This window comes from Strigops habroptila, chromosome 8 (genome assembly GCF_004027225.2).
Source record: "Strigops habroptila isolate Jane chromosome 8, bStrHab1.2.pri, whole genome shotgun sequence".
NCBI classification, from domain to species: domain Eukaryota; kingdom Metazoa; phylum Chordata; class Aves; order Psittaciformes; family Psittacidae; genus Strigops; species Strigops habroptila.
In genome coordinates, this window is record NC_044284.2 from 34,484,740 (window position 1) to 34,500,973 (window position 16,234).

General features: G+C 40.9%; 1 protein-coding gene across 8 annotated transcripts in view; it reads right to left on the reverse strand.

Annotated features, from left to right (window-relative positions):
• Positions 1–16,234, reverse strand: part of MCF2L2 (MCF.2 cell line derived transforming sequence-like 2) — a 183,876-nt gene that overhangs the window by 115,321 nt on the left and 52,321 nt on the right. For 7 of the 8 annotated variants that reach the window (XM_030494555.1, XM_030494561.1, XM_030494557.1 and 4 more), the window contains 3 exons: positions 9,998–10,088; positions 8,664–8,783; positions 3,045–3,161 (listed from right to left, as the gene is read on the reverse strand). In XM_030494555.1, the coding sequence (XP_030350415.1) occupies positions 3,045–3,161; positions 8,664–8,783; positions 9,998–10,088 (328 nt within the window). The remainder of the gene's footprint in view (positions 1–3,044; positions 3,162–8,663; positions 8,784–9,997; positions 10,089–16,234) is intronic. The other variant, XM_030494556.1, reaches the window with a different exon arrangement.

Consider the following 16,234-nt stretch of genomic DNA (forward strand, 5'->3'; position numbering starts at 1 on the left):
GGCCTACAAGTAGTGTCATGTCCATGGACCAGCTGGGGAACTCCCAGAGCTTAGCAAACATGATGAAACCACAGAGGACATCAGCTTCGAAGTCAGGACTGGAACTTCAGATCCTCTGCCCATGCTTGCTGGGAAACGCTGCTGCGTTTAAAATTTTAATGAAGGCTTTATTTAAGTTGAGGAGACTCTGAAAGTATTTAGGGCAAAGCCTTTTTACACTTATATTTATACAGCCATTGTTCACTTAGCAGCAGTCTGTCTTTCCCCAGCTTTCGAAAATGTGCATCTTCATCCTGCCTATCTGTACTAGATGCACTCCAGTCACTCCCTCCCATCTGTTCATATTAGTACACAAATACAAGAATGACTTGTACACTGCAAACATAATTTAAACACATAAATTCATTGGAGCGTTGCTGTTGCTTTATGTCTTTGGTGCATCAACACAAAACTTGTCAGAAATCTTTGGTTTTATGGAAGAAAGGGGAGGTGAGAAAGGCTTAAAAATAATGCTGCCTTTTCAGAGTAGAATATACTGTTTAGACTTGCAAGTTATGATAAAAAACTTTATATCTAGTAGCAAGGAACTGCATGGGATATTTTTTTCATGATCATGCCCCAATTTTTTTAGGGACTGCATTGTTTTGCATAGTAAAACTATGTTTTATTCTTAACACTTTCTGATCTAACCCATCCGATGGCTTGAGTCAGTCAACAGCACTAGGAATGCTTTTATACCCCGTCAGACACTACACAGCTGTTGCAAGTTGCATTCCCTTCTCCAGCAACAATGGGAATTCTCCATTTGCGACCACGACAGTTAAAATCATGCTGTGTGCTCAGTGAAAAACAAACTAGAGGTGAATCATCATTCAAAAGATGCAGAGAGAAATTACATTCCACATATGTGATCTGAAGTATGTCCCAGATGAAGCAATGCTAGCAGAGTTCTTAACCTTCTTCCCTTTTTTCCCATAAATTCTTGCTCGCTTTCAACATAAGCAGTAAAGACCTGCATATGCTCTGGCTTAGTGCTTTGCAGCTGTAGCCTGCTGTTCTCATCACTGAAACTACTGGATTAAACTTGGCTGAAATGTCACACTTCTGACTGCAGCACAGATAGAGCCATCCACGACCAAAGGCTGTTTACTAAAAGCCAGAAAAATACTCTGTAAGCAAGAAAGTTCATAGGCTCCCAGCTATTCAAGATAAGAAAGCAGAAACAAAGAGCTATGAAGTGAAATTGCTGTTTCACTACCATTTAGCAACAGTTTAAAGCTGTTTCAGAAAAAAAGCACTGGCAGGACAATACATGAGAACACTAAGAGCAGCGGCAAAAGGCATTAGGACCATAGCTAAGCAAGACTGAAAGTCAGGTTGTTTCAGGGTGCCATGGAGGCTGACACTGCCCTGATGACTACTTATCCAGCAGAAATTCCCTGGCTGCCTGCACCATGAGCTTATCAGTGTTTCACTTAATAGCATGCTTGCCCCCACCCTCTCCTGTGTGTATGAGTCATAAATTATTTCATATACCTAAGTTACATCTGTGGGGTTTTTTGGTTTTTTTCCCCAAGTCTTTGTGCTTGGTAAAAGTTTTTCAAACAAATTTAACCAAAAGATCTGGGGATTACGTAGCCACGCTCACCTCAAATCTTGGCTCATTTTTATCTGCATATTTTCTAAAACTATATATTCATGCTTTCTGTAAACCCCCGCCATTAATAAACAGTACAGCCTTTCTTGTACCTCTTTTTATTCCCCTTCCTCATTTTTTCAAGCCTTTTAGCTGTTTGAGAGCTCATATAGATGAGTCCTTCAGACTTACCCCTCCTTGCAAGGACAATTGCATATTTTTGATACTTTTAACATGTAAGCCTGTTCAACTATCTCAATCCTAACCTCACGGTAGCCAACACAGCTATGAATGTGTTCAGACCAGTGTTGGAGGAAATTCAGATTCTGTGTTTGCATATTTAGAAGCTTGAAATATTTGGTGGTTCTCAAGGAGAGTAAAATTTAATTTCATAAGGACAGTAAAGCACAGAAAATGATAACAGGGAAGTGACAAAAGTGACAAAACTGACCTAACTTAACAAAGCTACCTCAGAAAAGCTCTTTTTCCAAGTCTTAGATCTAACATGTAGGTTAACAATAACAGACTAAAACCCAAGACTGCTAAGAACACTGCAAAACCTTGGGGCTGCTTAGGTATGAGCTCTAACATACCACCCTTGCAAGCAGACCCACAGATTCAAACACTGCATACAGTCTTTGGGAAATCAGTTCATTTTCCAGGATCAGAACCCAGCTTTGATCATGTTTGCTTAGATAGGATGAGAAAATATTTAGGCTGCTAATCTGCCAGCGTTTGGGGTCTGGTTTTTGTAAACTGTTACCTTTCCTGGGTGCCATAAGGAATTGTTTACATTGTTTTGAACCAGCCACTGCGATGCAATAACCAACCCAAAAAGGGAACAAACAATCAAACCTGTAAGAAGTTTCCTCAAACACAGTAGAATAAAAAGGTTTTCTGCTTTCCTACAACTATTAACTGTCTTCCATTACTCAAAGTAACACCCAGCTGGACTGCAAATTTATGTAGCACAGAAACAAAACCAAAGAAATAAAATCAAGTGTTTTGAGTATTTTTCTTCTCTTAAAGCCATGGACATAATTAAACATTAAAGTGAGAATTTTGACCTTTGATTCAGTAAAGCGCTAAAGATTATGATGTTCAACTTCAACCATGAACTAAAGGCCTATGAATGTCATCAATTATTCCAAAAACAGGAATGTGCTGAAGATCCTTGCTGAGTGAGGCCATAGTCCAGGTCAACAGTGAGATACAGATCACTACTTCTGTTAATGACATTTGGGAAATTTACCTTCTCTATTCGAGTCATGGATTTCCTCCTTCCATGAGTCCCTAGCAGAATCCAGAGGTTGAAATGCAGCTGAAGAGCTACTACTTAGTAGTTGCTCTACATTCATCATCTGGACAATTTTGGGTGTAGACATGCGTTAAGAACACCAATACTCACTGTTCGGTGGTGTATCCACTGACTGTGGCCATACTCCAGGGTTCCTCCCAGCTCCCGGGTCAGCTGACTTTTGTCAATATAGCCATGCAGATCAGAGACAGAATTTAACATGATGATCTGAAACAAATCCAAACACAATGGACTGAGAGAAATAACAAGTCCTTTCAATCATCGCTCCTAGGATCTGGGTTTGCCTTAAACATATGACGAAACTGCAGTTCCACCATAGCCAGTAAGTTCCCATTATGTATTTATTCATGCAATGGACAGTTTATTTTCCACTAGATTTTCATCTCAACATGCATATGGCTATTCTTGAACTAACCATAATTTGGCATCATCTTGCTCCTTGCTAGGCTGAGGATGCAGTCATTCTGCATGTACATCAAAAGCAAAAGTATGGTGTTTATAATGTTCTCTCAAACTTGCATGAAATAATTTCTGAGTTTTCTAGATAACTGTTATTTACAGAGAAATCGAGGACTAAACAGATTAAACAGCTCACTCAACACAAACCACCTCACCCAAGGAAGTGCTGAAATGAGACCAGAGAGAGTAAGATTTTCCTTTCAGCCGTATCATTTTTATGGTGCTGTATGTCCACTGAGTATACTGCATTATTCCATTTTAAACCATAATGAAAGAGAAATGGGAGACAAACTTAAATCAATTTTCTTAGTTTAAAGAGTCTCCTTACACTAGACTTGCGTAATAAAAGCAAAACCAGATTCGCATTCAGCTTCAGGTAAGCAGTATTACCTTTGGCGACCACTTTAATTATGCAGTATTTCAGCCACAGAAAACAAGATTTTGAGCAAAAAATGACTAGAAATTTTAAGCCTTACACTTTAATATATGTCAAATGTATTACTTCACTCTAACTGACTATGCATGTTAGCGGCTCCAAAGGAGTATGGTAAGTACACTTGCAAGCTCTGTGGGCAATGAGATGAGCACAAATGTATGGAAGCAAGAGGGTGTATGGTTCTAGGCTGACAGTGCTCTAAGAAAAGCCTTGAGAACAAGCCTGAACAGGTTTTTAGCTGATCTTTGTTACAGAATCACACTAGGATAATTCAGGTTGGCAGGAACCTCAGGCCTCTAGTCCAACTTCTTTTTGAAAGCTGGGTCAGCTGTGAGAGCAAACCAGGTTGCCGAGGGCATTCTGGAAGCCTCCGAGGACTGAGACTGTCCAACCTCTTTGAGCAGTCTGGTCCACTGCCTGATTACCTTTGTGGTGAAAAAGTTTTTCCTTAAGTCAGAACTGCCCTTGTTTCACTTTGTGACAGTTATCTTTCATCCTACTGTCATGCACAACTTGGCTGCATACTTAGAGAAACTGGAAAGCTGCTGGTATGTTGCATTAACCCTCCCAAGCTTCCCCTTCTCCAGGCTAGACAAGCCCAGTTACCTCAGCATCTCCTTATAGAGCACATGCTCCAAGCCCTGACCTTGTTGGCTTTCTGTTGACCTCACTTCAGATTAATATTTTTCTTGCACTGGGGTAACCAAAACTGGAGAGGGTATTCTCAATGCGATCTAACAAGAGCCAAATAAAGCAGGATAATCACTTGTCTCAATCTGCTGGCTATGCTCCTGTCAGTACTGTTGCTGTGAATGCAGGATGCAGATAGATTCCTTTGTTGCCAGTGCACACTGCTGGCTCATGTATGGCTTGCTGTCCACCAGGTTCCCAGGTCCTTTTCAGCAGAGCTGCTCCCTGGACAGTCAGGCTACAGCCTGTGTAGCTGTCAACAATACAACACTGGTTATTGTTGGGACGGAAGAACATGGGCTCTTCCTTATTGAGGAAGGAAATCCTTCCCAGTTGCAGGACTCTGCATTTGTCCCTTATTTATCTCATAATATACTCGTCAGCCCATTCCTTGAGCTTACATCCCAGTGGGTCTGTTTTTCAGTGTACCCACTGCTCCCCAGTTTAGTGTCATCTGCAAACTTGATGACAGCACACCATGTTGCCTCTTCCAGGTCATTGATAAAGATGCTAAACAGGGCAAGTCCCAGCAGATATCACTACATCACTCTACTTGTTGCCCACCTCCAGGTAGAGTATGACCCTATAACCATTACCCTCTGAGCCCAATCATACAACTAATTTTTAAATCCATCTAGTTGTCTACCAGACAACTAGACTTGAGCATCCTAACTTGGATACAAGAATATTATGGGAGACGCATCTGGTCTCATGAAGCTGTATGGGTTGAATATTCTCAGGTAGTCCTTAACTCAGTAGTTCTTCACTTCCAGCGGTTCATCTTCACCTTTAACCCAGCTTCTAAATACAGAGGCCAGGAGACCTTGCTGGTGAAGAAACTGAGGCAAAGAAAGCACAGAGTATCTGAGTGAAAGCTAAAAGGGAAAAGTATTCCCTGAATGTGTTACCAAACACTGTTTTGTTATAATCAAGAAAAATCAAAAAACCACATCATCTTGGAGTAGCCTCAGGCTGGAATATGCAGTCTATGCACTACTTCTGAACTGCAAATTATTTTTGAGAAAGTAGGTCTTAACTGCTTTGTAACTCTTCCTCATCAGAGATGTTGCTGACAAATTGGAAATCTTTTGATACTCCAAAGTTCACTGAAACTACAGAGAAAAACTGTCATAGAATCTTAGAATGGTTTGGGTTGGAAAGGACCTTAACGATGATCTAGTTCCAACCCCCTGCCATGGGCAGGGACACCTTCCACTAGACCAGGGTGCTCAAAGCCCCGTCCAACTTGGCCTCGAACACTTCCAAGGATGGGGCATCCACAACTTCTCTGGGCTTTTCTTTTAGGAAGATGTTTGCTTTAACCTGGTATGCTCAGCATGAACCACAAAGCACATCTATTAATATTGCCAGCTATGGTGCTACCCAACAGGGCACAAGTCTTTGCCCTGCAGGCATCTCTGCAGGAGGAAGCCTAGGAGCAATCCAACGTCCACCTAAGAAACCAGTCTTACAGAGCCTTAGCATCTTTCAGTTCTTGCCAGACTGAAGACAGCCACATTCAGTAAGCTGGAGCATACAAGAGAGTAGCAGTTTAGAAGAGGAGGGCCTGCATAGGCAGGTCAGCACAGAACACAGAGCTACTGTGGGGTTGCTTTGTGATGGGTTAGGCCATCTGAAAGAAGTCACAGCCTACAAAGATCAAAGAAGTGCTTGCTATGGACAGATTATTCGGCTTTTCGTGTATGCTGTGAAGCTGGTTTAATTCAATTCCCAGAATGGGAGGTTCCTTAGGTAAATCTCTGGGTGTTCCTTTTGAATTTTTGGATTTTATTGCAGATGAACCCTGGTGTATCTCCTATATTTTTGTACCTTGCTCTTGGGTAATGATATTTAATCACATCACTATCCCAATAGAGAGTTACCTGAGGAGGTTTTATTAACCACATTTGTATGTCCGTAAGTCGTATAAATCCTGCATTTCCTTATTGTGTCTGGTTTATTATTTCAGCCTTTATTTCCTGCTCTTGTTTGACCTTATGGCTTCTAGTCAATTCAGTGTTGATTTAACCCAGCAAATCTATTTTACTGAATATATTTGCAGTCTGATAGCTCAGACAAACTCACCAACAAATGCTTCCTTCACAAATGCACACCATATTATTGAAGCCCCTTTTCAAATGCTTCACTTGTTATTGTGATAGGAAATGCAATCCATCCACAGCCTCGTTATGACATTTATGTTATCATAGTGCCAATTGCACAAAATGAACAAACACCTGCAAACAATCTAAAAGACAATGGTGGTATTAAAGATAGGTACTGATACCTAATTGCTAGAGTGAGGATATCTCCAATGGGGCGAGAATTCTCTGGCCCTGTTCTCATATTTGGCATGTAGGATGCTATTTTCAAGGACAGAGAGATGTCGCTCTCAGTAACTAACACTATCTGAAACTGGGGTAACAGAGAGGCATGCCTGTGTTGGCATGGTCTTTTTAGGATGGGCTGCAAACACAGGTGAAAGGCCCCTCCACAGAGCATGACAGACCCTAAGAATTTAAGACACCTTTAGCACAACCCTAAGCAACTTATGATAGCATCAGACATATGTGGACAGCATGTACATAAATCTGACAGACTGTCTACAGCTATCTGGGCAGGAGGCAGGCAGACCTGGCAACAAACATATCATTCTCTTAGTTTTGTAAGACTGCCCTAATAGCTCTGTGGACATACCCTGTGGTATGTCCACATACCACATACTTCTGTGGCTCAAAATCCGAATGGCCAAGATGACCCCAAACTAAACTCATATCTTGATTTTCCTGCCTGTAAGAAAGACAAGTTACTATTTAATACTTAGTGCAGTGCTTGACCCCTGCCCAGAATTAACATCCCTCCCAACTTTGATAGTTTCAAGTTGAATTTGAAATGCAACATTGTCACCAAATAAATTGCTAAAAGTATAGAAGATGCTGAATTGTTAGAAAATGCTAGTTCTTGGTGAAGTTTTCCCTTCCTAGGCTGCAGTTGCTGGTACAACAGTTGCTATAGCAACAGATTGTGGCTTATTAAATACAGGAACATCCATTTTTTTAAGGTGCTATAAAATGGAAAGATTTGTTTTGTAATCAAACATGCATTTTTACGTCAATTTTGCGTTTCAATTACCAAAAAGTCACCCTTGACAAACTACAGTCACCATTACAGTTTAATCCACAATAATCAAATGAATATTCATGGTTCCTTTTCTGTATGCATTGTAATAAACAGGCTGCTGCCTCTTACTTCAGAAGAAGCATGAAGTATTTTAAACACCTGATCTTCAAACTTAGGTATTGACAGAGCTAGAATTTGGAGGAGAGCCATGGATCTTTTGCAAAAGTGTATAAAACCACAAGCAAAATCCAAAACAATCAATCATATGAGATCACTCCAGTAAAGTCGTTGTGGAACACAGTATGAATCTGATCCAGGATGAAATACCATAAATAATCATAATTCAAGTTTATTTATAAACCACTTTGGAACCACATGCAAACATGCAGCTATGATCAACTCCCTAAAGAGCTCTCATAGAATAATCTAAAACTTAAACTCTTTCAGGAATGATAACTTGCTTCAAATCACATTCTCATCAACTCACAGCATATGCCAAGTGTATATAAAAAGAAGTAAAAACCAGACTTTGAATCTTGAGGGCATGGGGATCAAAGCCATTAAGAACAGACAATGCTATGCAAGCATTTAACAGGGCACTGTCAGTAGTCCCATGGATAATACACAAAATAGTGCAGAATTCAGCCCTAGCCTTTCACTGCTCTGTAGTACTAAATAGTTATGTTTGTCACCAGAGTGAGAAGATCTACCTCTACCTACATCATGGGAATAGCTTGACTGACTTGACTTAGATGTCAACACTTAAAAACCAAGTTACATTTTATACTTAGACTGACATGGGAGCATATCCATTAAATACTGTGAAGCATGCACTGGTAATTAACTCTTTGACATCACTATTATACACACCATACAGACCCAGATAAGTCCCCAGTTGCCACATACAATAAAATTTCATTTACTGGGTTATGAGAAATTGCTGACGCCTAATAACTGCAGACATGGAGATAAAGAAAACACATGGGCAAAAAATGCATGCTTACCGGTACCTTCATTTTAAAGTCATCTCGATAGAGTTTAATGCCAATGTCAGCGATTGTCCTTTGGATAAAGCGGGAGGGTCTCAGGACAAACACTAGCTGCAGATTTCCTGGAAATGCTCCCTGCAAGAAACATGGAACTATTAGAAGGCACAACTCTGCCTTACAGGAAGGCCAAGGGAATTTTCAGCCAAGTGGTTCCTAAAGAGGGCAAAACAGGTAGGACTTACTGAACCTTGCTCAGTCCAGCTGCTAATAGTATCAGCTGGTCCATTCAGTATGTGCCCATTGTCACAATCTCCAAAGCCGATGAAAGACTGGCCCTTTTTTACTGCCCAGCCATGCATCGTTTTCTGATATGGATTTAGCATAGAGCTCTGAAGTTTCTGCACTAGCACCTCCCTCCCCCAGATCTGAAGGACACCAAGCCCCCTTTGCACGACCACACCATAGGTTTTCCCGGTTTTTAGGCTGCCGCCACTAGAGGGCAAAACTGGCTACCAACGTGGGACTTGGTGAAAAAAGATGGTGACACAGATGAATTCCCCAGGCTGACGTAGCTTCTCCTTCTGGAACGGGTTTTTAATATTTTTAACCTCGCATATTCTTCCACACACATACTCAACACATTCATCAGACATGGTTCTGTCTGCAACACCCAACCTACATCTCTCACGCAGTCCTCTGAGCTCATCAAGCATAAAAAAAGAACAATTTCTAGAAGAGAGCAGCTAAAAAGAACTGAGAATGAAAAGCAATTCTGTTTAAATTTCTTGAAAAAACTTAAAGTTGCCTTGGTCATCCCTCCTACGCTTCTGTGTATAAGCGCTTGCTCTCACAGCACATGTTCCTGGTAATAGGTGTATAAAACCAGCTGCTTTTGTTGGCACTGAAAATCAGTGCTTAGCTCCAACTTTTGCAAATGAGATAGAATAAGCTATTATGAGTTTCTTTTAGAGATCACTTACTACCATGCAAACAGAAATCCCTTGGGATCTGTTTCTTTCATAAGCAGGCCACATCATCACATCAGTGCACAGAAGTTACGTCTGTTATACTCTTCTAGGAATCAACTTCAGATTACTAGAATTAGTATTGCAGTCAACCCAGCAAATAAGGAATTTGTCCTAATTCAGCAGTAAACAAGGCTGTGTAATTTGTTACTGCACCTTCTTCCCTCTTCTATTTAACACTCGAGAGCTTCAGGGCAGGGGAGAATCTGCATTCACAGCCAGAAAATGTGAGCTAAAAATGAGCACATGAAACTGTATCCTGTGCTGAAGGTTCAACAGGTAATTTTAATTTCTAGAAGATAAATAACAAAAGTAAGCACTTACTGCTATCCGTGTCAGGGATGCCTTGACTGCGCTCCATTTGTCCCGTCGTCTGTCTATGATGATGATGAATCCGATGCTGGCAGCCTCCAGACTGCAAAACAGATGAAATAAGTATGCTGGGTTACATGGAGAAACTCCCGTTCCAAGGAAGTGTACTGCGGCAAAACACAGCCTCCATCAGATCACCCTGTAAGCCCATTATGAAAATGCAACGTAGAGTGGAAAGAATGAGTATTTGGCAGAAATTCACATGAAAACAAAAGCCGACAAATTTTCTCTTTCCAGCGTGAGGCTAGCAGCTTACACAAGACATGAATATTTTATCTGCTAAATCTCTCAGCTGCTAGGCTACCCTGCCACCAAACTAGGTGATATGAATAGTTCAGGATCATGAATTACGCTGTGCTGTATTAAAGACAAAAAACTCAGATCTTGTGTTCTTTGGAAAATAATTCAAGTTATTGGACATTGCACTTCATTCTTCATTCTCAAGTATGCTGACATCTGACAGGGACACTTAGCTGCAAGGGAGCCTGTATCCCCAACTGTTCCCCTTTGCTTGTGTACACAATGCCCCAGGAATTCTGGTAAGCAAAGCAGGAATTGAAGAGTTCTATCTGGCCAACCACAAAGTGGTTCTAGGGTTGCAAGTCATTCAAATATCCTTTTAACATATCGGCTAGAATAACAGTTACTGTCCCTTCTCAGTACTTTTCAAGGAGGATCTATGAGGCACTGATTTGATGCTCTGTCCCATCCATGTAGGCCCCATAAATATCCCATCCTCTCTCTCTCTCTCACAAAAATCCCACTTTGCTGTGCAGGGCTTCAGTGGGACTGCTCTACTCTGCCTCCCAGGAGCGCTCAGAGTTGGAGAGAAGTTTTTGGAAGCTATAAGCACACACAGAGAAAAATCTCCAGAAACATCATTATAGCAGGATGGCTCAGTCTTCTCTGGACAAAACAGAGGCAGGCAGAAAGAGCATAAATGACATAATCAAAGGACATACTGCAATCAAACATCTAATCACAGATTAAAATCAAAAGAAACTGTATAAAACATTTCCTTGATCCCTTTTCCATTGTCCATACAAGAAGCAACCCAGGAACACCGTTTTCATGGGTCATTTTGTGCAAACTTGTGTCAATAATCAACAAAGAGCACCAACGTTAGCAACACTGAGCTTCTGCTGCAGCTCTGCAGGATTAAGAACAGCAACCTGAAAGCCAAAATGTTATGCAAATCCAGGTTGCCATGCAAGCGTTCTTAATAGTTCATACTGGAAAAGGAAAACTTGCTGAATTTTCCACTTCAATATTCTTACATCATTCCTCTGAGAACTATAAAATTCAATGACAACAGACGACCTTTCCTCTTACGTAGTGCAACACACAGCTCTTTATGCAGAGGACAGAAAACATGTTTGCAGCAGACCCTCTCAAGCAGGGAAGGTAATTAATCCATTTTTGCTGATATATGTACACAAATATATACATATCCTTTGATAGCTTAACAAAAGTTTCAAGGAAAAAAAATGGCCAGCTTGATACCTATGCATTTGCTCTAGATGTTAGGAGGAAAAAAACGTTCAGATGAAGGCAACAAAGAAATTGTATGTATTGCAGATTGTTACAGAAAGGGTGTTAGAAACTAAACATAAAAGTCTCAACCTGGGGGCTTCCTAAAGTACCCAAAAATTTGCACTGGCTTTATCAAATTGCTTCTGCTGATGGGGACCAAAAATTGCTTTGGATGGCTGGAAGTCATGAAAAGCCTGGGCAAATCAGCCTCAACCTCCAGACCACCAGGTAGTATCTCTGTGGACAGCGTGCCTGTCCTGCCTAATGGAGACACACAGGATGAGGTCAGGCTTTTTCTCTCTGCCTTGACAACCAATGTTGCTGCACTATAGGTGAGTGCCAGGAACTCTGGTTATATCTCAGAGAAGATTGTGGCAAACTTACTGATAGCTTGGAAATCAAAAGAAGCACAAAGCCATGCATCATTTTCCTCCTTTGCTTGTGTGACACATGTCCAAAAAAAACCCCCACCAAACATTTTTGTTTAATAATGTGCCAAGAAACATTTAGGACAACTATAGAAAGGAAACAGCTGCTAGAAATTGTAGGGTACAAATGTGTACCAAGGGAAAGGTAGGGTGCTTTTTCGCTTGTCTATTCTTACTTAATACCCTAGCATCTCACTCCAGGCAAAAGGCTGGAACCCCCACTCCTCAGCATCAGAGCTGCATCCACCCTGGGCACATTGGTCTGCCAATCCTGGTGCTAACAGCCCCAGTTATTCTGTTTACTACAGATGAAACTGGAAGGTACAAGCCTCCAATCCTCCAACTAATACAACCAACCACCACCCCAAAAGGCAAAAAAGCCTTTGAGAAGCTGTCAAATAAACACACTCTAAAAACCAGACTGAGGTGTATTGCACTCAGTTCCCTGGCCTACGGAACAGGAGGCCATTCAGTCAACACTGGCTGCTGTCTCACCATCCAGCCCACAGAAAACTGGCTTGTTAAAGACGGGATCACACTCATTAACAAAACAAGTCATTAACAAACTCTCCTACATATGATCCACCAGTTCAGACTAATCCAGAATAAAGTTTGTAAACATCTGATGCTGATAATACTAACAGTTGTCACAATCCAGTGCTCCCAAAAACAACCCCAGCACCCTCACTGGCCTCTCGTTAAAGCACAGACTCAAGCATGCTCTGGCCCCGTACACGTGGAGGTTAGCTCTCGTATTTGCAGTTCTTCAAATGACCAGATAAATGAGTAATCACAAGATACACATCCCTCTTAGGTTTCTTTACTCTTGCAAGGAACAGGATTTGATCCAAATAGATATGGTTAACCAGAACGAATACAAAAAAATGCTTGTTGTGACTAATTGTTTCAAGTGAACAATGTTACAAATCACCATCTACACTGCTTACAGCATGTTATTGAAACTAGTCTGTTGGTTGGATCAAAGTTACTAGCAAAACAGTGAGATAGGAAGGGGGAACTAAGTCAGTGCAATTCTCCTCTCAACAGTAACACGTTTAGATGACCTTGGAAAAGGCTGTCTCTAATATGCTTTATATATTTTTGACAGCCATGTTAATTTTTGCGAACCACGTTAAAGCAGCAGGAAACTGGGAATGTAAGACCCATAATTTGGGTCAAAAGGGTCACCGAAATATGGTCTCTACTCCAAAGAAACAGAGAATATATACTGGAATCAGCATCTAATTATGTTTTCAGCCCAGACTGATGCAACCAGTTTGTAGATGCTGAATACCTAGAACAATAATTGGACACATAGAATCAGGTTCAAATCTGATGCAGTACCACTGAAACCAGTGATTTATAACAAAATTCCCAACAAAGTAGGTGTGTTAGCTGAAGCTAACAAAATGCTGATGTTGATCTATGGAAATATATCATTCAACTATTGTCAGGTTAATAAAAATGAGGAAAATGTGTTCTTGACAGAATTTATGATGTAGCTAAACCACAAGTAACTATATCCATAAGTGCTATATTCACACAAGCTGACTACACATAAAAATTGTCCTGTTTTGCCCAGCTCCCTGGTTTGAGAGACTGACTACAGGCATTCTAACAGCAGGGTACACGGAGGATTGAAGGCCTAAAAGAATTCAGAATCAGACCCTTATAAGCACACTTTGGCGAGCAAACTGCAATGGAAGTAACTGACAGGACAGCATCTGCCAAAAGCAACAAGTACAACTGTGTTTAAACAAACAAAAGTATTTCTCCCAAGTAAAATGTGCCTCAGTGGCTGTGAACTAGCTCTTACGTCTTATTTTTAAAAGTCCCTCAAACATGCAGATCAGAAGTCACTTAAAAAGGGACCTTCCCTGTTTTTTCAAGTACATCTTCATGAGCAGTTCATTTTTTTTCAGATGTTCTTCTGCAAAGGGATTTGTAACAGCACAAAAGCATCCAGGCATCAGAGAATCAAGTAAAATTAAATTCATAGATAATAGGAACAAGAGCTTATGAAATACAGACAGAAACAAGAAAACGCAAGAGAGAAGCAGCAAAGGAATTTTCTCATGAAATTAGGCTTGGCAGGAGTGGTCATGGGGGTGGGGAGAGCTGGGAATAATGAACATATGGGAATAGGAACACTGCTTATCAGTTGCCACTGCAACGCTTTAACATCACAGTGTTGCAGGCCAGTTGAAGAGACAGACTGAGGAAATGGAAGATGAAATAGATATTTATATAATGACTTGAAAAAACAAGAAAATAGTGAAGGAGAAAAAAATACCATTAAATATGCAGTCTAGCTATGGTGGGGTGCTACTCACAGCTCTTTCTCTCTAAGACCAAGTGTAGTAACTGCAGATGGCTGCCAAACCTGCCAAAAAGTGGTGCCTGGCATATGGGGCTGCGGGGGAAAGCACAGGCCAGAACACCTTATTACACAAACAGTGAAGGTACAATCCTAGCTGCAGAAGAGTAGGAAAACCAAGCCAAAACATGAGATCTGAAAGAGATTTGTCAGGGTAAAATGAGAATCAGGCCATTAAGCAAACAATTCAGGCACTATTGCACTACATATCATTTACAACATTGAACCTATTACATTGTCTGAGAAGAAACAGTTAAGAAATTGGAGAATAGACTTAAAAACTACAGAATTTGAAGAAGGAGGAAAAGAGTGGTGAGAGAAGATGAGAAAACCACATGCTGCTAAAAAGGAAAGCAGCTAAGCAGAGCACAGAAAAAAATGTGGGAGAATATATACATCACTCAAAATCATTGGCAGATTACGCAAAGGCAAGCAGCAAACAAACCAGCGATACGCAGCTGTAAATCTTTGCTGCCACAGGTTGATGGATGCACCATGACAATGGTCTAGAGAAGAGAGGTGCCTTTGGACAACAGGAAACTCAAAATGGACCTGTAACCTGATACGAATCTAGACTTCAGCCTTCTGCAATGTTATTCCCTGCTTTTCACCTTGATGTTCAGGAACGTGAGCTCTGCATGAGCCCATATAACATCTCAGTCCTGGGGTAAAGGTTGGTCTTGATGATCTTAAAGGTCTTTTCCAACATAGTTGATTCTACGATTCTGTGGTATCAATTGTCTTCACCGAAATAAGCCAAAGGTATTTGTACGTATGTTTGGTTTTTTACTAGATAGGGCTGATTTAAGACTAAATTTAGCCAGGGAAACAGAAAGAGTGTCAGCAAGTGATCCTATTTCAGTCAGCATGCTGAAAGAAAAGGCCAGACCATGGTCTAAATGTCATTTGGCACTAAGGAATACATGCAGGCTAACAGCTGTGGGAGGAAAACTAGCCACAATGGCAGCCTCAGCGCAAGTGGATGTGCAGCTTAGAAACCCCAGTCGTGTGTATCCAGAGGAAGGGAGTTTGTTTAAAAACAAATACACAAACTCTATCAATACTTTCTCAGTGTCAGTACTGCAATATCTCTACAGTAATATCTCTGAATTCAGGTTAGCCCTTGAACACTGATTTGAGGAGGCCAGGAGGTGTCCAATTTCCTGACCTCTTTTGGAAGGAGAGAAGGGCACCTGTTTACCAAAGTAGTTGATTCATGTCATTAGAAGAGAAGAGAATTCTGGCCATGGAATAAAGCAAGTAAAAAAAGGCTTTCTGGAGCTATCTATTGTATGTGTGCATGCACAGAAGTATGCATGTGCATACACCATGTTATGCAATGTTTGTGAATGTGTATGTATGTAGATCCCTTTGGTGGAGCACTCTCATGAGCAGGTGTTGAACCAGAGGAAAAATTGATCCAATTACAAAAATCTCACTGGGCTGATCTTCCATTCTGGAGAGCAGTAAATGTTCGAAAGCCCAGAATGCAAGATTTACTTACAGCCCACCCCAAAATACTGTGGTATGCCAATTTGCTCAGCAACATCAAAGACAAGCGCATGCCTGTACATGTGAATTACAATATCTGCTGTCTACCTTTTCAATGTTTTGTCACATGGGCACATAAGATCAATCATTCCAGAGGGACTTAGAAAGTTACTAACTGAACGATGTCATCTTGTGATAACAAATCTTATCTCCACAACTAAGATGAATCTTATTCTACAGGATATGCAGCAACAGACACTACAAAAGAAGATATTCTCTCTACCTTTACCTGAAAAATGGTGCTGATCTCTCTGGTTCACTGGGCAATGAAGAAGGAAGTATCTTCTATAATAAATGGGG